The sequence below is a fragment of the Apostichopus japonicus genome, chromosome 15 (assembly GCF_037975245.1).
Source record: "Apostichopus japonicus isolate 1M-3 chromosome 15, ASM3797524v1, whole genome shotgun sequence".
In the NCBI taxonomy this organism is placed as follows: Eukaryota; Metazoa; Echinodermata; class Holothuroidea; order Aspidochirotida; family Stichopodidae; genus Apostichopus; species Apostichopus japonicus.
Genome location: NC_092575.1, coordinates 15,569,035 through 15,591,995, shown reverse-complemented (window position 1 = coordinate 15,591,995; position 22,961 = coordinate 15,569,035). Strand labels below are relative to the sequence as shown.

General features: G+C 35.8%; 2 protein-coding genes across 3 annotated transcripts in view; both read right to left on the bottom strand.

The window, feature by feature from the left end:
- Positions 1 to 718: 718 nt before the first annotated feature.
- Positions 719 to 14,500, bottom strand: LOC139981054 (enteropeptidase-like). Its single transcript, XM_071993193.1, has 12 exons — positions 14,032 to 14,500; positions 12,951 to 13,029; positions 12,237 to 12,347; positions 11,120 to 11,227; positions 10,581 to 10,676; positions 9,922 to 10,251; positions 8,863 to 8,955; positions 8,107 to 8,445; positions 7,483 to 7,678; positions 6,019 to 6,314; positions 5,331 to 5,488; positions 719 to 4,612 (listed from the first exon to the last, which is right to left on the bottom strand). The coding sequence occupies exons 1-12, from the start codon at positions 14,113 to 14,115 to the stop codon at positions 4,448 to 4,450; spliced, it is 2,055 nt and encodes a 684-aa protein (XP_071849294.1). The 5' UTR covers positions 14,116 to 14,500; the 3' UTR covers positions 719 to 4,447.
- Positions 14,501 to 17,331: 2,831 nt separating this feature from the next.
- The window catches only part of LOC139981121 (uncharacterized), a 35,091-nt gene continuing 29,461 nt past the window's right edge, over positions 17,332 to 22,961 (bottom strand). For both annotated transcript variants that reach the window (XM_071993303.1, XM_071993302.1), the window contains one exon: positions 17,332 to 21,780. In XM_071993303.1, coding sequence (XP_071849404.1) covers positions 20,675 to 21,780 — 1,106 coding nt within the window. In that variant the 3' untranslated portion in view covers positions 17,332 to 20,674. The remainder of the gene's footprint in view (positions 21,781 to 22,961) is intronic.

The following is a 22,961-nucleotide window of genomic DNA, read 5'->3' as shown; positions in this document are numbered from 1 at the left end:
ACTTTGCCCTACAGATGCTTTGAGAAATAACGAAACTTTTTATGAGATTTCTGACGAAAACGGAAGAGGATAAATACATCGTGTCCCTTACGTTTTGACATTTAGTTGGATTCACTTTATATAGACAAGATCGTATATGTGTGGTTGCTGTACCTGTGTACCAGTGTAACCCCCCCCCCCCCTTTCCCGAGTATTACATAAGAAGGATATTCGTAACGTTACCAAGATATAATGTCCAGGAGGGATACAAAAACTGAGTTGTGTAAAACCCTGTTATGTTATGTTATGTACAGTGCATGTGATCTATAATCGAAACTACGCTAAACTCCCTTCTCCCTCCGGCAAATAAGGGGGAGGGGGGGGGGGGGTTTGGGGAGTTGTTTGCGTATATTTATTTTTCCTCTTTCCTTTGTTCTTTAGGGGAATTTAAACTTGATAAACCATTGTAATATACCACGGCCATAAGTGTCTCGAATATTATAGCTAAATGAATGCTCCCTTCTACAGTACCTTCCACGAAGGAGGGGTTAGATGAGGAGGGGGGGGGTGTAGGATGACTTGGGGAGGTGTAGGAGAGAAGGAGGGAAGAAGGTGTAGGGGAGAAGGAGGGGAGGAGTGGTAGGGAAGGAGGGGTTGGGATAGGGGAGGGTAAGGGGAGGGGAAGAGGACTGGGGAGGTGTAGGGGAGAAGGAGGGGAGTAGGGATAGGGAAGGAGGAGGAGGGGGTAGGGGTGGAGGCGGGGATGGGGGAAGGAGGGGTAGCTGTTCATTTTTTGTTCCTTTTCTTTGTTCTTCCGGACAAGGTAAAGTTCAATTTGAAATTACTCCAGATGAAACTTGGCAATCGTTTTCAGATGTGTGTGAAGTCGAATTAATAGTTTAGCCCAACTGCATACATTCTTCTCCATTCCAATAATGGGCGTGTTTTCTGTTTATTTGCTCATTATTTCCTTTGTCCTTAGGGAAGAAACAGAATTTTAAATTGGTATACTACTTCCTAAGTGTAAAAGGTCAATAAAAAGGACGCTATAAAGAGTTGGTATATGAGCATTATTAATATTTCCTTATCATTTATTACTTAAAGACGAAACAGAAGACAAATAATTGACAAATGAATGAAGCTGGAACTTACATTTTCCATTTCCCACTGGTGGCGCAAGTCAACTTCATAAATATTCAAATTAAGGATGAGCAATATTAAATTTGCCCGTTCCATCCCTATAATTTAATCTTTGTTTCGGTAACTGTGACCAAGCTTTTCACGTTTATTATGTACACATAAGACAAAATAACAAACTGAAGTTTAAGGTAATTTTTCTCGGATTCTTGGCTGAATGTCCCATCAAACATGCCAGCATGCATAAACGTTCTCAGTTAATAAGCCTTCTACCAACTAATTCAATTGTAAGACATATATTTAAATATAACATTTAACTCGTGGTACATACTAAAATATGTTGCAAAGTTACGTCACGAACCAACACTGAATATATCATTTGAATGCATCTAATACACGTTAATTATGATGAACCAATTAAAGGTTTAGAAAATAAAATAAATTGTTATGCATTTCGAATTGAGTAAAACAACAGACGCCACCATACTGTATATCTCTACTATACGTCACACACGGTCAGAAAGTGAATAATGCAGCCTCCACCGTGCAGTGAATTTCTGGTCAGCATTTTAGTAGGGGAGGAAGATGACTAATATGAGGTTGAATTCTACAGCTACGATAAATACTCCATTCTCCGTATATATAATACCCTTGTCACCCGATTCTCATGGCTTTATCATTTAAAACTGGTAAAGGTGAGTACCCGTTAACCAGTTAAAACTGATGTGCGTTATAATTTATTAATATGCATGTGATACCTTTATGACCAGAGAAGGACTTACAAATTGACTGGACTAACCAGACTGCCCTCAAGATTTCGCCAATAATTTCGTTCACATTTTAGTAGATGGTTGATGACATGCTAAAGGTCTACGGACACCTAGCCAATTTTGCCCCATATTCAGTACATTTGTTTTGTGTGATAATCACATTCAAATTCTGCTGAACTTTTTCGAAAAGCTATTTTTCATTCTAAGATTTACACATTTGAAGTTTTGATAAATCTGAGGGAGCTCATTAAATATTTACAAACTATGACATAGAGTGTTGTGCTCATCAAAATATCTCAATTTAGCGATTAAACAGTTAACCGTTACTAGCATCATTTGAATAATGTGATGTTCCTCTTTTCACATATATTTTGATATATATATATATATGTTTTCTTAAATCGCCATAGGCCACAAACCTGTGTTCAGTGTCCTTGAAACTTGTAAAAACAAAGGAATAAAATTAAAGAAAATAAGGTAGTCAGTTCCTTTTACATCGGTGTGTGCATAATGAGCTACTGTTTATTCATATAAAAAAAAACAAGAATTGAGAAAATCTTTGGAAAATCTTTGATGGATTCTGAAGGGAGTTAGAACTATTTGCATGATGATTTCTAATGCCTGTTAGAGTGACTATGATATTGTTCTTCCTAGGTGTCCACAAACCTTTTATCTCTGCAATTTGAACCATCTTTACAAGTTATACTTACTAGTCAACCCCACGGAAAGCTGTTTAGACTCCTAACCAGTTATTAGTTGAAACAGCCTTTGAGTCATGAATTTTGTTTGTCTGTTAGTAATTTTTCCACAGTAGCATCTGCTGTGCATGTTTAACAGTTTGAACTGATTAACGGCTGTCTCTTATTCACAACACAAACTGATCAAGCCATGTACATTGGGTTACCTAGGCTTGTCAATAACTATAACTATAACAGTAAACTTGATACAGAGAGGAATACGATTTCTTCGGTACGATCAGAATCGTAAATTAATACAATTTCTTTAAAAAAATCTAACAACTGAGAATGAACAACCTGTAAGTTTGCAAAGTTTACTAATTTGTTAACACTTCTGAAATTTAGTTAAAACTACGTCACACAAAATGTGTCATTATCTATACCACACATGCTGCAAGACCATTTATTAAGTTCATGTTTTGGCTAAAATAAACTAAATTAGCTTAAAAACTTGACCCAATTTTATACTCCTCTATGAGAATTCTAAACTTAACTCAAAGTTATGACATTTAAAGTACATTTAATTTAAATTCAGCTATGATCGTTATTCAGATCCGTCTACTTAAAGATGTTGGAATGTGAAATGACTCCATATCTGCTTGGCATGAAAGGACTAGTTATATGGCACTAAAGAATGAAGAAATTACTGTTATTCGCCCGTCTTTCGTCACGTTAAATCTATATCTTTCTCATCATGTTACGTAACCACATGACGTCATCGTGCAACCGTGCCAACAATTATTGTTAACTACCACAACAGTTTTTTTTTTAAACTTTTTAACAAATAGTATAACTATGCATATATGATCATAAGACCACACTGTACCATCATCGTGTAGCTATTGAATTTGACTAACTTTGTACACGGTTGTGCACGCACTACCATCCCATAACTATAATTAAATACTTGCAATGTTTACCTACATACACTTATCTATAGTGTGGCATATTGCACATAACGATTCATTTAGCTCGTGGAATTTGCATCGTTATTATAACTTTTTAATTTAAACAGTTCAAGTTTTTCATTTCCTGTAGGTTTTTGTTTCTCATTAGTTTTGTAGACATTTATTTGATCTGTACCATTCGGGTTTCTATTCTCGATTTCTATTTATTTCACACTATCTGACTAATGTAGGTGATGGGCCTGAGACATAAGAAACAGTGCTTACTCACTCCTTTCGTTTGGTTATTCTTTTTTGGGTTTTTTTCTGCATATATCTCATCACAGTTATCCTTATATTGAATTACCTTGCATGTGTTCGCTTCAAATTTAGATAATAATGCACAAGATTGTCTTATTGCCCTTACATTCAGCACTATTAACACACCTTGCAAATTTAATATGTATTAATTGCTATCATTTCCCCTATTTAATACTGTCCAAAATAGGTGACACAAGCCTAATACAATTTCTGTAATGCTTATTATGTTATGTAGATCTTTCTATTTCCCCCTCTCATTACCTAACGTCGACCTAAACTGATCAGATCTCATGTCTCAACACCAGTAGGGAGATCCTCTGTTCAGATGTTCAACGGAAAGAAAGTAACTTAATTAAATTTATAACAATTTGACCAGAACAGACTTCTCTGAAAAGCTGTCTGAAAATATTACATACGACCGACTTTTTCAGGTATGTCCACCCTCTTGTGGCTCCTATACACCAGCCTTCCAACCCCTAACCTACCCCCTCCCCTCTCCCTCCTCCGGCATATTATCTTTAAAATTGATATTGTTCGTCATTTGTTGATCATCTGCCAGTTCTGATATTAATTTAATGAATTTTATCAGACTGAATAGCTTTAATCAAATGATCCACTTTTATGATAACGACGTTTTGCTTAGTATCCAATCATAGAACACGTCCACTTTGGTATAGACACCGGGGTAACCCTCTTGAGCACATCTGTACCCCCATGACGTGATCCCTGTCAACACGAAATTCAACTGCGATCCCCTACAAACCAACGGTCCACCAGAATCTCCCTGTAAACCGAAAAGGAAGAGGGAAAAAAAGGAGAAATAAAATATGTTATGGAACGTCATAACGTCATATTACTGTTAGCCAATGGCAGCCATATTGCCCAATCAACCAGGCGCGTAGCCAGGAATTTGCCAAGGGAGGGGCGAAACTGTAGATTCGGCATTGCAAACTATCTAAGCGTAGCGCCACCATATTGGCGCGAAGCGTACAAGAAAATTTTGGCTGAAAATGCCTCCCAGATCGCTGGAAATGGCACTTCCCATGCCTTGTAAGTTGCATCTTAGCATTTTCTCTTTTGAAAATACTAGCAATATCATTAAAACATTTAAAAAATAAAATAAAAAATATGCTCAAGGGGGGGGGGGCGGCTACCCCCTTCGCCCCCCTGGCTCTGCGCCTGAAATCAACTGCAAGTATGTAGCTGTGACGTAATCACTGTATATTCATGAAAAAAATGTATACAGAAGTGAACAAGCACAAACGCATTTAAATTTGGTTTGATTCGAAGATTTAGCTCAACGGAGAAAGTATGACTACCGCATATAACGTGAAATTCATTTATACAGCTATATACAGAAATATACAAGTAATTTTAGTTTGTTTGGCACGTAATTGTCAACATCAGAAGAAAATAACATTTTAACTTAGTACGGTATTAATTGTACATCCAAATGTAAGTATGAATCAAATCTGTATCAGCGCATGTTACAATATACGCACCCTACAAGCGTCCCGGTTGTTGTTTGGGCTGTCTCCACAAATCATTTTGTCTGTTATGATTCTGCGCCCATCGTATTCTGTTTCTGACTGGCATTCCGTATTTCCCATGTAAGACACTGAAGCTTTTTGAAGAACGTTAGAGAAAGCTGTCGAAGTATCTGGAAACAAAAAGGAGGAAGAGCCAGGGAAAAAATAATCAGTAGAAGATCAGAGGGAATGATACAATACTTAAGCATTGAGCATTAAGCATTTAAATTGAATTAGATAGGTCCGTGGCGTACGATACGTTATCTAACTTTACATTTATTACATTATCCCCAAGAATAGGACAAACTTCAAAGGAGTAATTTATACGTTTCCAACTTCTAATACATATGCATTTTATATGTATATGTATTTATATATATGCGTATATATACATATAAGTATATATATATATATACGCATATATATATATATATATATATATATATATATATATATATATATATGTATATACAGCACATATTTCTCAGATACTGTACTTATCGTTCCTGGTATGTATGTTTTTACTGAAATTTATTTATTGTTTTGATGAAAAGACGGTTAGTTGTGCCTTTATTGACGAAAAAAACAACAAACAAAAACAACAAAAGCCAAAACAAGTACACTTTCTCCAGCTGAAGTATTTCATTACTTCCTTCCTTACCGTTTAATACACCATAACCAGTTATAACGCAGTAGCTAGTGTTATCCCACTCATATGATCCATCATCCAAGCAAGCGGCATTAATCGAAGGTTTCGCCGCGAGTTCATCACGTGACTTAGGTAATATTACAGGCGAGGCAAGCTCGACAACAGCAATATCACTGTCGTATGTCACGTGATTAAAGTCAGGATGAATTTCAATCTTGATGACATCACGAAATACTTCATCTTCTTCCTCTTGGTCTGATAAATATGTTTTGCCTAGACCGACTCTCCAAAAGGAAACATCGCCGTCGCTATGGGTAACAATTGAAAAACAAGTCACGTAGCAACATGAGAAGGAAGAATTAATATTAATTAGTTTTTAATATGCGACGAGATTGACAAATGTCAACGAGGCGTGGTAGAATTTGTCGTAATTCATGAAATATTGTTTAAAGCGGTATTCTGGTGACAAACAATGTGAAACTTATATTGAAGAGTTACATATTCCACACTGCTAGTTTAGAACCCCTCCCCCCCCCCATCTCAATATCATGCCCCTAACTCGAGATTATGTTTGATTGAATGTAACCTATTTTAATTGGCTAAGCCTTCGACTACTCCAGGAAGTTGGATCACAGTAGGGGGTATGTGACGTCATCTGGGCTAATGCTCTTTGGAAGCTTTAATACTTAAGGCTATTATAATCTTTTTGCTGATTTCTCATTGAAATCTGATATATATGGAATATTTGCATAGCTGTCAAAGTTCTCTGTACTTAGAATTTCATCAAAATGTATCTTTCTTTTTTTTCGTAGAAATATTCTTTTTATTTGTGAATAAATGATTAACAAATTATAAAGACATTTTTAGCTGAAGTGCCCTGATGACACCATATATTCTGCTGTTGCCAGATACATTTTACAAAATAACACTAAATGTGAATAAATGTTAAAAATTCATATCTTCGAAATACAAAATGCTATGATGATGTGATTTCCAAAGTCTGGTTCAACACATTTTCGGCAGTTTTGTTCATCAACAAACGTTAGCCAATGAAATATCCTTTTACGGCTGCAATCATGTTCTAAACGTATAGAAGAATATTGATAATTCCAACTAAATCACATGCGACTGGCGTATTCATTGTAACAGGGCATGGAATAGAGAAGCGGATTAATTCAAACGTTGGATACTTTTAAAAAAAAAGTTGCCCAGTAAAGAACCTGGGCACTAAAACCGAACTACCGACTGATCCGCTCTCAACCCCAGTCCCCTTGCATTGGGACTGTGACTGTGTGATCATGGTCAGGTGTGTATCACCATTCCCCTCGAAAGGGAACAGATACTACACATAATCTTAGCCAAAAGGCCGAGAAGCGAGAAACGTCGGATAAGTTTGATTTTTTCATCAACCCAACCCCCCCCCCCCCCAAAGTTACCACCTACATCTAGAAAGATAAAATAATTAGACTGCTGTACCTGGATGCCGCTGTGAAGCAGTGTGCTGCAGTGAGGATATGTCTTTCTGTTATGAGGGTCCCTCCGCATTTGAATTGAGCTAAACCTTGATGTAATTTGACCAGCATCACCTGCCAGGGCCATATTTGGATGATGGTATCCTCACCTCCAACTATACGATTATTTAAGATATAGCCACTGTAACCACATAATTTCACTGCCAATATAAAAACACAATTATTAGTCAAACTGAAAGCATTTACAAACATTGTTTAGGTGAATTAAATCTGATATAGTGAGCGAAATATGAAAAAGTTGAAATCAAAACTTTCTCATGTGTTAGAACGATATTGGGATATTTTGGAGGTGGATTGGGATGAGATAGGCAGGGAGAGGGAGGGGGGGTGGGTGGGTCTGTCCAGAGTAATGACTAACTGAGCTCAAATAACATACATTAACCCCTATCGTTGAGTATATCTATGGGATGATCAAGCCTCGTGTTAATTCTCGGTACGAATTATTTGTTATGAACATTTGATTTTTGCAAGTTGCGAGTAATACCACCCATTCACCCTTATCATTGATTATGTAAGTTGAAGATTCATTCCATCATCAAACAACATAGTAATTATGATACACTCTTACCAGATTTTTCCGAAACCTTCACGCTGGCTTCGAAACCATCAGAATTGACCGTGCCATCTGATTCAAATGAAACCCAAATTCTGTTTCCCGACGAAGAGACATTTTGACAAGTATTTCCCGTAAATGTCGCCAAGAGGCTTCCGTCAATCGCAGTGTCATTTCCTTCACCGACCTTTAGATTATCAAAGTACGCTTCCGTCGCGAACCGATTGCATTGGAAGGATAACTTCTCTTCTGCTTCGGCCTCGAAAGTCCATACCACGTGACTGTTGGAAGAATATCTCGACGGGAAGTTTGGTGAGGTAATGGTAATAGCTGGATCACTGTTAGTTAGAGGTGCTGCAACAAGCAATAAGGTAAAACAATCGAGATGTACTTGAATGAAGTTATAAGGCGGTCTCTGTATTCTGTAGCAAGGATAAGTTAAAAGGTGAATATTGATGATGATGATGATGATGATGATGATGATGATGATGATGATGATGGTGGTGGTGGTGGTGATGTTGATGGTGATGATGATGATGATGATGATGATGATGATGATGATGATGATGATGATGATGATGATGATGATGATGATGATGGTGGTGGTGGTGGTGATGATGATGATGAGTGGATGATGAATGAAAATAATAATAATATATATACATATATATATTCTGTATGTATATGACTCTTTATAAATAACACATAGAGAGGCACAACGATTTTAATTTAATTATTTTCTGTTTTCCCCAAAACGTATCGTATACTCACGGCAGCCAGTTTCGTCGCTACCATCCAGACAGTTCCATTCATGGTTACATATCTTTTCGGGATGTACAAATCCACTTCCATCTTTGCAAGCAACTAATTGAAAGTATGAAATAGGGAATAATATCAGATTGCCCGGTAACGCTCCCGATTGTTGAAAAGAAAATCCCTGCACGTCGTGTTTTACAAAAGGTAATTTTTCTGCTTGGGTGCACTGTTTAGAATGTCAATATTAGTCGTGCTACTCTAAACTCGGATAGTAAACTATGCAGAAAACGTGAGTGTAAGGGGTGACTGGGGGAGGGAGGGGGCGTGAGGTGGACATACATCGTGCCATCTGGAATGGGGGTTTGCCGATCTCAGATTATTACCAAGCTCGTGTAAATAATTTTTACTATCCGTTTCTTTATCACTGGAAGGTATTTCAGTCGGAATCATGTTATTTGATTTAAGCCTGATCGAAGGGAGTGGATTTTGTAACTTAAGTACCTATACCCTTACCGAACAACTGATGAAAATTAATCAATGATTTATGGGATTTTTCTCACATTAATTACTTTGCAAGAATTAAAAATAAAGATACAAACGGACGACAAAAGGTATGAGCTGTGAGTACGGCTGGTTAAACCGCAAAAGTGCGGCTTCACACCAAAAAAGCCGAAATAATATTTTGAGGTATTAACTATTAGTTATTTTCTTTTTATGACTCGTCAGACGTTTTCATCATCACTGTGGAAACAAAGGTGGGCGATTCTTTCTCCCTTTTGATGCATATCATACCGATGCGTAAATAACCAATACCGTACCTATATCCTAACAGCCTAAGCTTCACAAATAGCTTAGACGCACACAACCAATATGTCTTAACCTTCTTCTAGCCCTTTCAGAAGTAAAAGAGCAGAATTAAGATAGCTTAGAGTAAAGCAACAATGAGCTATTTGTTAATACAAGTTTCAAGTTTATTAAAAAAAAACGTTTATTAAAAATCCAGTATAAAAACATGAAAGTACATATTTATAATTAGGATAAAGATATGTATTTACTAAGATATGTACTATGTACCTGAAGCAATCTCCACTGTCCCCTTAAAGCCAACATGTGTCACGGAGTAATCCGATGTAAATTGAATCCACATCGAACTTCCTTCCGACGTCACATCCTCACAAGTCGTACCGCTGATTTTCCCAATTCTACGTTTATAAGGGACTACACCGTTTCCAATCAAAATAAAGTCGTGATGGTTTTCCGTAGTTATGAATATGCAATGGAATGTTAATGTATGTCCTTCGTCAGCGATAAATGTCCACGTAACCGAAGCGTGGTTTGGATAATTAGCTGGATAGTCGGGTGACGTTATGGTTACTATGGTAGCATCGTGAGGCGAGAGTGGAGCTGGTATCAAGAAGAAACAGAAATCTGTCTGTACGATTTATCTGTTTAAAAAACTAAAGGATCAAACACAAGGATCATTCTATATGTTAAACATGTGTCATCATATGATTTAAGTTTAACTAAATGATAGGCGTATTCTGTAACATTATAATAAAAATATATATATATATATATATATATATATATATATATATATATATATATATATATATACATATACATATATATATATATATATATATATATATATATATTCATATATATATATATAAAACACGCAAATAACTTTTCGAACATATGTATCGATAAAAGCGGAGTATAGTATTTACCACAGTCTGCCTCAAGCTCATCTCCTCCGTCATCACAATCCCACTTGTAATCACACTTTCTTTTGTCATTGAGGAGTAACTGCTCAACACAAGATACTGGCAAAACAAAGAAACACGGTATCGGAAAAGAAAAGATTACAAGGATAATTAAACGGACTACATAGTGACCATCACATCTTTAGATCTCATTAGTGAAACTGATGTTATATTGTTTCCAACAGTTACAGTATAACAGCTACAAATATAATCTTTGACAATTTTTGAACATTTTAGTTGCATATAATCATGGCCCACAAAAACCAACGCTAGTGGAAACCTGTGTTTTCATAAAGTTTTTATGTTTTTCTATATAGATCATTTCGACAGATGGGATTATCAACATCACAAAAGTAAGAATATTAAATAATAAAAAAAGAGTCGTTAAATTTGTATTCCACGTGTATAAGTTGATAGCGGAATCCCGTTTTCCTAATTCTAACTAGAATCCGGCTTGTATTGTGAAGAAATATCATGTTAATTACAATATTTAATAAACGTACGGCAGTTTCGTTCATCGGATCCGTCGTAGCAATCCAACCAACCATCACACAACCAACGGCTTGGAGCGCAGCCTCCTGTGGTGCAATGGAAGTCGTCTCCACTGCAGGCTGTAGTAGATATTTATATCAATATCATTCAGAAAAGGGTATACCATACCATTTTATAATTCTTATCTCAATGAGTTTATTGTTTGCGGTTGCATTTACAAAATATCACATGAGAATATCAATATGATATTAGTTTAGTTTAACGTAACGGACTGGTTGCAAATTAAGTTCTAAAAACAACTGTGGGATCTAAGGATTTAAAGCAAAAAAAAATTGAGTTTTAACTCCTGGGGTCTATCGAAACCGGCTCTTAAGGATTGGGGTCTGTTAGAAGAAAACTTCAAAATTAGACATGAAATGGTATATTCTGCAAGCATCATTAATTACCTCGGTGTTAAGGTCACCAAGCAAGTTTTGGTAATAATATTTTGTAATAATTCTTATAATTCTGGGGCTGAATAGGACCGGGAGGGAATGTACAATTCACACACTTCTGGAACAGCGCCTGGCAGTTTATTAGGCATCATGTTTCGTTCAACGTACCTAGCAAACTTTTTCTTTCACGAGAATACCCTCGAGGAGACGATACTTTTACTAGTTTTCGGGGTTTTTTTCATTTTTTTCTTCCAGTATAAATTTATATGTATATAAATTAGATAAGAAGTACATAAAGGAAACATATAATTACAGTAATTAGGTCAAATTTGAAAATATTAAAGTATACTAAAGATATCAATATTGAATATTAAAATACCGTAGATTGTTTGTTTTGATACCCACACATACCTTCGAGAAACAGGTCTGGACCCAGGGAGGGGTACTAGCTACACCTTAAAGGGTTCGCTAGGATTAACAATTTGCTTTACAAGAACTTAAATGGTATTGCATGAAAAGGTCACTAACAGACTTGTTTATCTTGTAAACAAGTTTGGCACCCGTGTATTCTGTACAGTTTCGTTTTTCGTCTGTACCAAGTTTTAGCTAACATTAAATTTTGCACTAAAATATACATTTAAGTTAAAAGAAAATATAGTAATTGTATGCAGGAATTAAGATGGTTATTACCCACCACAGAATTTCTCGTCTGAACCGTCTCCACAATCGATGTAATAGTCACAGACCCACCTATGGGGAATGCAGCCGGAATTGTCTAAACATGAAACCCCAGTCGGAAGACACGCTGATGAAAGGAAACATCAAAAGTACAAAAAAAATTGTTTTATCAAAATTTGATATCGTTACTTGTTCATGTTTCTCCTAATAATGGCTGAAATTACAAAACAAAGTTCCTCTGTACAAACAATCAGCCTCCATAGCCTAGTGGTTAGGGTGTCCGCATATAAAGCGGGAGGCCCGGTTTCAAATCCCTGTGGAGGCTGGAAGTGTTTTCACTGTTCTAGATTTTCCTACTCATTTACGTTTTCAGTTATATATATATATACATATACATAAACATTTACTTATACATAACGCACTAGCTTGCTGAGTATATGTATAATATGCATTGAAATGTGTTCCACTAGACTGTAACTGTGTTTCCTGGGATTGAGTATACTAATTCAATTTAATAGCAGAATAGCGCGAGACTGCAGTTAATACATATATAGGTAGGGCGCGCCTTATACTTACGACGTATGATGAACCGGCCTGAAAAGTCTCCATTTATAAAGTCGTCAGTGTTAACTTCAATAGTGTAAACATGTCAGACATGTGGAGTCATTTCTACCTGATGAGCTCTGACGTACCCCATACTCACCATCACGTGACAGTTATTAATACTTACGGTCATCCGGTCTCGGTGATAGTTGGCCATGGTTGCCGTTGAAAGTGTTATCCGATGAGGATGGCGTTCGCTTGATTCTCTATGTATGAAATGTTAGTATAAAGGAAATTATGCTTACTATATGTAACAATTAAAAACAAACTGCTTGTTGAGATTAGCGCAGTCAACGAGTTGCACTAATCTTTTAAACACACAATGCTATCAAAGAAAGGGGAATCTCCCGAATTCTCACCGCGGTAGTCCAGTAGCTTTCTGACTGATGTGATACAGAGATAATGTGACCAGAACAGGGAGAGGGATCAAACCACTTCATCTTTATGAAATCTATCACCAATTAAATATACTCCTACAATCTGTGTTAACATTTAATGTTGATCTAGTCTTATTCCCCCGTTTAATATATTAAGTAGCAGAACATCAAAGGCCGAATTCAACATCACTGATTTTCCTTCACGAATTAGTAAAACATTGAAAAAATCTTATGTGATTTGATGATTATTATTTATTATTACTGGTAACTTGCGTAGAGCCTGGTTTAGTAATCGGTGATTTGAGCTATGTCAGTTGAACAGCTAGAAGTGTTTTGAAAAAGTTCCAACTACTTCCACCAAAAGTGCTCTGAGTTTACCACAAAGAAGGAAAATAAAAAAGTAGTTTTCACTACGTAAGAATGTGTACTTCTAATTTGCTAAAAAGTGGCACACTTCACAGGTTGCTGTTTTAACAGCGTTTCCCTGATTCCTCTGGTCCGCCATCACATGTCCAGGGCGCAAAATAAAAATGGAATCAAACGTTTGCCCGATGGCAGTTTCTAAAATGCGCTGTGGTTTATGCTTTAAACCTAATTGTCAAAATTAAATATTAATTTACTTTCTGTGTAAACAATATAAAACATTTAACGTAAGAATATAGTTTCGTAGGAAAGGAAAATAACATCTCCCCCGAGGCCCGGCCTACATCTTTCCGACACTAATACTAAAAAATATAAAAAATATATAAAAATATAAACAAAAACGAGTAATGTGATATAATTAAATAGACAAAATGGAAATAACCCGCTTCATTTCGCGAAGTAACTCACCTTTCTCAGGAAAAGTGAAGTAGCTTCACATTGTAGCCAAATATTGATAAATATTAGTATAAAACTCCAAACACTGGTATCCATGCGCACACAAGTGGATATATCCCCTTTATTTCCATGAAAAATAAGCCCAACAATAGTGAAAGAAAATTGTCATTTATTTCATGCCAGAGATGGCCATTTTTGGTGTCTTGAAGGAAAATCCAATGATATCCGGTAAACTGCCATTCTTAAACCTCCTAATATTTTTCGAAAGAATATAGGCTTTAGTGAAAGTATTGAAGGAGAAAACATCCAAGATACTTCACATAGTGTCACGTCACGAAGTACGTCTGCATATAAGTAAATATGTTGTTAATTAGGCCACAACATTCTGGTGCCAAAAATTTCCTTTTTTACTATACTACGTTCAGTATTGTGTGTCGTAATACGTCCGTTACAACTCCTTTGTGTTTTTTTGTCACATAGCAGGATAATTAATTTTTCGTAGAACTTAGACGAGCCAACGTCAGCATAACTGTTATTGTCAGTCTGGGGGAGAAAGCACTGTTAATAAAACATTTAATATGTCGTTGCAAGGTAACGCCCGTGAGGCCGTTCTTCAACCATGCGTGATAATTTACTTTGCTAAAATATGAAACGATTTATTGCCTGTGACACTTGTTAAATAGTTAAAATAGTATATGGTATTCATCGAAGTGTGAGTAAACTTTAATGATTGACAAACGGACTCTATTGCTTGATAAGTGCATTTATTGACTTCCGTGAAAGTTTGTAAAAAATGAATCACTGTTCGTTAGAGGTGCTGCAACAAGCAATAAATCAATAGTAACAATATTATTAATATTATTATTATTAATAACGCGCGAACCCGTGGTCGCGCTCCGCTTAGATAGTGTCAGAGAACAGACTCGCGTTCCCACCATTATCTAAGACTGATCTGCGCCCATGTTCAAAACTGTCGATGTGTGTAGTGTTCGGTTTCGAAAATATCTATTTCCTTAAAAAGGTTTTATTACTTGTACACCAATAAATTAACTGTGTCGGAACTTTCGAAAATTCCCTGATCAACATTCTTCATCATACTTCCCTCTACTCGTGCAAACTTGACTAGTCTGTTTGGGGTTGAAAGAGGTTTTTCTGTATTGATTGTCCATAGATGAAATTTTGTGCAACATTGCATTATAGGACTGTTTTGAAGTGAATTTATCGTGAATTTTCAAATTCTGAACAAATAATGGGCTTAAAACCTTGAAAAGTGGAGCTGACGGGTATAGTGGGCCGCGACTTAGAACCACCTACAAAAGCAATGATCCGCGGGAGATGTGATGAGGTCGAACATGATGTGTGACTGATGACAATCTTCAAAAAGGTTATAGATGGAAAAAAAAACATTTGGAAATACTTGGTTCTCAGGCAAAAGTGTACATCTGGTTAGTCAGTTTCAAGCTCGAGAAGTGCCATTTCGGGTGATCTGGGGGTATCAAAACCAGAAATTTTCTTGTACGCTGCGCGCCAACCGATGGTGGCGCTCCGCTTAGATAGTAATTCGCGCCCCCGGGTCAGAAAATCCTGGATACGCCACTGAAAAGTACAACAACTCTATCGCAATGGAGTGAGACTAAGATTCTCTGGGGGCCTCTGGAGAGAAAGCGATGGAAACCGTACAAATTTGATTGATGCATCTCCTGGCAGCCACCGAAATACTTCAGCATTTACCCTGTAATATGTCTCCAATCTGTTCTACAATTAATTTACCATTCCTGCTGTCCAGCATCATTGTTGTCAACATTGGAATGAACACCCACAAGAAGCCACCGACGGGACTTTTGTTGTTCCCAGGTGGATCCCAGCCACGATACTTCTCTTTTAACAGATATCTTGGATTTTCTTTGTGTTTTGATGTGTTTGTGTATTTGTGGACCCTATTTCCATCTCAATTCTGTTTTTCGTCGTAAGTACAACTACATGCAGAGAATGTATTTCACGTTTCGATTCATATTCATTTTCCATTCCCCTAGCTGATATTAAGAGTTGCTCCTGTAATGTCAGGGGCTTAAGGCAGAGGAAAAAACGTAGGCAACAATTTACATATTTTCATCGCCATCATTTTAATATAATGCGTGTCCACGAAACGCACAGTGCTTTAATTAAGCGTGTCGCTATTCTTTTTAACTACAATCTTTCTGTTGAAATTGCTAAAGTGCATATACTGACCAGCATGGTAGATGCATTATTTTTTACTTTAACTACAATCATCGGCTCTTTACCATTGTCTGTACCTATGGCCCTAACCAAGATAATCCTGCATTCTACAATGAAGTTTCTCGTAACTTAAATTCGTTAAATACTAATACTATCATTTGGGGTGGGGATTTCAACTTTCTATTTAATCTTGCCAATGATAAAATCGGTGGTGACCCTAGAACAAACTTTAAAGCCCGTGATGAATGCCTAGCTCTCATGGAAATTCACAGCCTGGTCGATATCTGGAGAGAGAAACCCTTTCTTAGAAGATTTCAGCTGGCATTCTAACATTGCCGATATTCATTGCAGATTAGATTTTTTCCCTTATATCTCGTAATTTTGTTGGTAAAATCGTCAATATTGAATTTCAGCCTCCTCCTCAATCCGACCACTCTATGGTGGTTTTATCGATTCACAATCATGAAGATAATAGAGGTCCAGGGTATTGGAAGTTTAACAGCTCTCTTTTAGCTGATTCTGCGTATAACGACCTAATCCAAAATCTAGTTGCTACTGTTATTCGCAACTCACGTTCTCTAAACCCTTCCGCAAAATGGGAGAATCTCAAATATGTCATTTGTTCTAAAACTAATAAATTTGCCAAACAAAAAGCAAAAAGCACACGTAAAAGCGAAAACGAAATATATTACGCAGTATCTTCAATCTGGAAAGAGAATTGTATGAAAACCACTCCGATGCCATTCGTCAAAATTTAGATATTGCCCGTAATAAATTCAAAGGTTTGCACCATGACAAGCTTCAGGGGCATTATTGTTCTGTCGAGTGCTCGTTGAGTGTAGGCTGGTGAAAAAAAGCAATAAATATTTTCTGAATTTAGAAAGGCGCAACAAGGCAAATAACAGCATTTTAAGCTTTAATATGAACGGTGGCGATGTCACCACCAACAGTGGAGACATTCTTCCTAAAAAACGTTTGTTATATAGTACTTTATACTCTCATTCACAATATTATCCTTCATATACTGTCTCTTGTGAACTGGATAAGTTCTGTGATTGGTTGCAGCAAACAAATTAAGAATTAATATTGGTAAGCTTCGGTAAGCTGGTAACAGGTTACGACCCATTGAATTTATTATCCTTCATATCAAATACTTTATCTTCAATTGTAAACAAAACATGTTAAGCCTGACTGCTATAATTTCTTCTATAAAATGAAATTCATTCTTAACGTTGAAAAGCATATTGCTTCAAAACGAAACTCTACTAGCTCTGCTCGTAAAAAAATACATGGCATTAAGGACTTGTTTTTCTCATTCAATTAATGAACTTTGCGACTCTTGAATTAACCTTTGCTTATCATCTACCTTACTGTTACATTTATGTAGTAGCATAGAAAATCTCTGATGTTTTTCGTTGTTTTATTCCTCACTGTGCATTGATGTACATGTGTGGTTGTTTATGTACGTACGTGTTTTTATGCATGTGTGTCTGTTTTGTATTTGTCTGTGTATGTATGTAGGTGTGTGTGGGTATATGTATGTGTATGTACATATATGCGTGTGCGTATGCGTGAGTTTTGTATTCACTGAAGGTATGTTTGTTGTGGGATGTGAATATGTATATATCGGTATAAGAAGAGAGGAATAAATACTCAATTTAGAATACATTTTCGCATTATGCAAATAATTCCTTTGTATCATTCAGATGACATACCTATGTTGTTATCGGGACTCTAAATAAAATCGATGTACCATATACATGTATAATAATCGTGAATAAATGAGATGGATTTTGTTTATAATAATATTAATAATAATTCATTATTAACTGATAATTTTTCCGTTTTTCTTGGTTCTTTTTGCGCTATTTTTTCTTCATATTAGAGATAGGCTTATTAATAGAACTATCTTAAGTACTAAAAGAACACTCTGTATTCTTTACAACATTTGTATTCACTGAAGGTATGTTTGTTGTGGGATGTGGATATGTATATATCGGTATAAGAAGAGAGGAATAAATACTCAATTTAGAATACATTTTCGCATTATGCAAATAATTCCTTTGTATCATTCAGATGACATACCTATGTTGTTATCGGGACTCTAAATAAAATCGATGTACCATATACATGTATAATAATCGTGAATAAATGAGATGGATTTTGTTTATAATAATATTAATAATAATTCATTATTAACTGATAATTTTCCCGTTTTTCTTGGTTGTTTTTGCGCTATTTTTTCTTCATATTAGAGATAGGCTTATTAATAGAACTATCTTAAGTACTAAAAGAACACGCTGTATTCTTTACAACATTGAAAAAAAATTGTAATACATAAGTGATTTCCTTTTCATTTTAGAGATGTTTGTAATTAATTTCTGTTCAAAACTATTATTAAGGCAATGTTTGCTTTAATCTTTAATCGTGTAAATAAGAAAATTGCTTTTGTGTTTTCTTATTTCTTAGTGTAAACTACTACAGGCGCTCCTATTAGTTGAACACTGTACATGATTGCAAGAATTCGATATTATGATTTCAATCAATATCCAATTCATTCAAGTTAGGACTTTCATAACAAATTTAGAAACAGTAGTTATTGTTCCGCTACAGCTATATTACACCACAACTACAACTCTTCCATCATATAAAGTCCAAACTTTAAAGTTCAAACTCAAACAGAAACATATGAATTAATACGTTAACAACAATATTGTGTTATTTTTATGTTAAACGTTAAAAGTGGATTTGTGATGCATAATGAGCTAATTAATAACGTATGTTTGCCAGGTAAGGAAAGAAGGAAATTTAAATTATATAACACTTCTTTCTAAGTTGCTTTTTTTTATTTGTGCTATTTTCCTATTTACATTAGAAAATTAATATTTGTTATGCAATATTTTTTGCCACAGTAGCAGTGCATCTTCAGGGGCAATAGGCCTGCTGGACAGACATTCCTGTGTTATCCCTATACCATATATATGAAATGATTCAAATCAAATCAATGAGGAGTCAGTTGTTACTGCCTAATTACCATATCAATACAGTACCTGTCAAAAATATGTAGAAATAGTGTTTAACTTTGCCACTACAACTATATCACATATCTAATTAAATTTTAGCCCCGTTTAACGTCCTCTTACACTTTATTAATTTCAAACAGCTACATTTTAATTTATTTAATATGTTAGGGGAAAACTGTGCTATTTGTCACGTTAAGCATAAGTAATTAAATGCTCAATAAGCTACGTATGTCTCGCAGACAAATATATGCATCAATGAAGGAATGTAATTATTTGACCTTTTTAATGTAGCAAGTTAAAACATTTTGTAGCAAAAGAAATGTAATTTCAAGACACCTATATGTCACAAGAATGACATTTCAACCTTTTTCGTCCTGTTACACAATAGGAATTCAAGCCGCTACATTTTAATTAATACTTTTAGCAACAATGCTGATCTATCATACGTATGCATTTAATTCCCAAATAAGCTGTTACGTATGTTTACCAGGGAAATATAGAGCAGAGTACAATAATGATTGTGTTATTACTACTTTTCATCAATATAACACTCATCAATTAATTGGATAATATCACGGTATATAATTACAGTCGTGCCTTGATGGTTATGAGTAATAACACATTGTCCGAGGAATCCAATATGACGAAAGAATATGATAGTGAAGTTACAGCTTTAATTAAAAACTTAGAGGCTACATTTCCAGAAAGGCGTATCTTCAAATGAAGTGATGTTACTATACGTAATATGTTAAATTTTCTATATAAAAGACCACAAAAAGAGGGAAAATTTTGTTCAGGGTACAGCCCTTCTAGAATCGAATTGAATAAACTGTTTATCTAAATTTGAGCATTTGTTGTCATAGCCTGATAACTGTCCAGCTCATCAAGCTTTTAAAGTTTCATTTCAATCAAGCATAACATAATGCCGGTGATTATACTTATTAATTATAGTCCCAGAAGACGTCATTTTTTCCCGGCCCTAGAAAGATCACTAAAGCAGCTGTGCAAAAAACACACATATATTAAATTGTAAGAGTTTACATTTCACGACCAACTGATTTTGCAGATAGCAAGTTAATTTCGTGTTTTTTCTTACAAATTTGATGAGCAAGCGTTTGCCAATATAGGACTTGCACCCATTATACTTTTTATCAACATGCGTTACCTTTTTTCGGTATTTTCTTTATGGCTGGGTTACTTACAGAGTGAAGATTTAAGAATAAAACAACTTTTTCCGTAATATATAGTTCTCATGCCTGCTGAAAAAAAGTGACAGCACTATAGCAAGACTCTTGACCGTGTAGCCTAATGCTACTCATACATTTATATCGATAAATGTTCAACAACAGGAATGTGTCCAATCCGTGGCGCTTGATATGTATACGCAATTCGTGGCATCACTCTGAAATTTTGAGTCAACATGTTTTTATTTTAGTATCAGTTATTGTTTCATAAATGGGTGAATCAATATCCTGGTCTTTGTTTTGAGTGCCCTTCGAGTCTGTGCTGACCACCGCTTTAGTTGCTCTGTTTTCCAGCGATATTTGAAAAGCGCTTGACCCTAATTTTATCTGACCCTTCCCTCCAAAAGGCTTCTTCACTCGAATCTGTCGTTTTTCCACCAAAGTATAACCTTCTTTCCTTTTCAATTTTGAAACAGGTTTACGTCCCGCCCATCTGCTTGTCTTTGCATCCTTACTGTGCACTTTTGCATAAGATGGAGGATGTTGTTCTTGCTTCACAACGGCTACCATGCTCTCGCTTCCTCCCATATTGTCCATTTCAACAGACTCGTCTCTTAATTGAGAGTTATTATCTTCTGGTGTACCAATTTCGCCATAAGTTTCGATCAGGTTTTGAAACGTTGTCATTTGACAACCTTGTCGCAATGTCACTTCTTCTGAGTCCCTCTCGTCGTCATGGTTTAATGTCGGTTGCTGTTTTTCGTTGGGAGTTGTTTGTGATGGAGGCAGAACAGTTGTATCGAAATCTTCCACACATTTTGAACTCCATATTGAGGGACCTTCCAAATCTGTCACACTTGTATGCCTCATTTTCTTTTGAAGTTCATGTTTACGTTTTCGTTTTCGTCTGTGCAAACACTGCCTTGCAAAAAGAGAGATAACTATGGTCAAACTAAAGATAACTATGAAACTAAGTGATGTTAACAGTGTAACGAAAGACAACGTAGTAAAGTCATCGATGGTGGAGTAGGGCGTTGTCATAGTCGATCCTTTTTCACTGTACCACTTCGAAGCTGGGAAGGTGTTGAGCTCTGTCATGTAGCTCACAACAGTACCCATATCTGAAGCTGCATCGGTCGTTACCATAGCAGAAGACCCATTTACTACTGAAATGGAAACCATGCTCTCGATAGATGTACTTGCGGTTAACAGAGGTTTCATAGAACGTCCTTGGTCTTCGGCTCGTCTCAAAACGACTTTGAAGCTGGATGAGTTTAAGCGACACTTCAACGGACACGTACTATCCACGTTCCATGAGGTGTCGTTATTTATAGGATCTGCAAATAGTTTCAGTGAAAAGATGAATGTAAAGTTTACAGCGCCAATACAATATCTAGATTGCTGATTTTTATGTTGTATATTGGTATCAAAGTAGAAAAAAAAGAAATAACTTATTCCATACAATTTTTCACATGACGCGACATCCCGATAATGGAATTAATTTGAAGACGAACCCAATATTCACTATTCATATTCTATTAGTAGTGAAACTAGAAAACGACGTCCAAAATAAACATATCGTTACATATTAAATGATTAGAAACAGTGGAGTCGGGCATCGGATTTAATTATGTTCAAAATTAACAAACGGATGGCTTTCGAATGTGCACTGTTACAAATTATATAAACGTATTTTTTCCGGCAGTCTGGACGCCTGCGCTAAGACGTAGCTTAAGTTTACAGCCGTTTGTTAGAACAAGGTTGCGACGTTTATTATTGAAGTCGTGAATTCACGAGATTATTTCCTGTTGAACAACGAATAGCAATTCCTCTATCGCGAAGTTTTGTTCTTTAATAGGTTTAATTTTTCCTAGTTGAAAACTAACATGGGTTATAGCACTTTGCCTTCAGAGGATAATAACTAACGGAAATAGTCAAACTTTGACCCTTTAAGTCACGGAGATTAACAGCTTTATCAGATATAATTGCCTATGCGGTTAGTGAAATATATTAAGTAACACCAACCTTGTGTATTCAGATAGTAATTAAAACTGCCTACTGTAATGTCAGTACAATCAACAACAGTTTTTATGCAATAAACACTTGCACGCATTCATATCATATGAAAATATCTAACAACCTACGTTATTAATTAGACATAGTATGTGCATAATTAAGCCCCTAAATCATCTAAGGAGAAAATCTTGATATCACTTACAATGGATATGTAAATTGGCAGTGCCCCGTTGTATTATAAATGATACAAAACCGTAAAGGATATAATAAAGGGTGTCAAGTCATTATACCAATCATTATTCTTAATTAACCTTATCCATATTACAAATGCGTTCAACTGTTATGCTACGACAAGAACTGAATGCTTATTAACGGTATTACAGTACTGTTACGTTCACATTGTTCTGTTATGTTACACAACGGACAGTGAACGTTAATTAACGATGAATGCATATGATATCTAATATTCCCGTTATGTTAGCCTTAAACTTATTATGTTGCA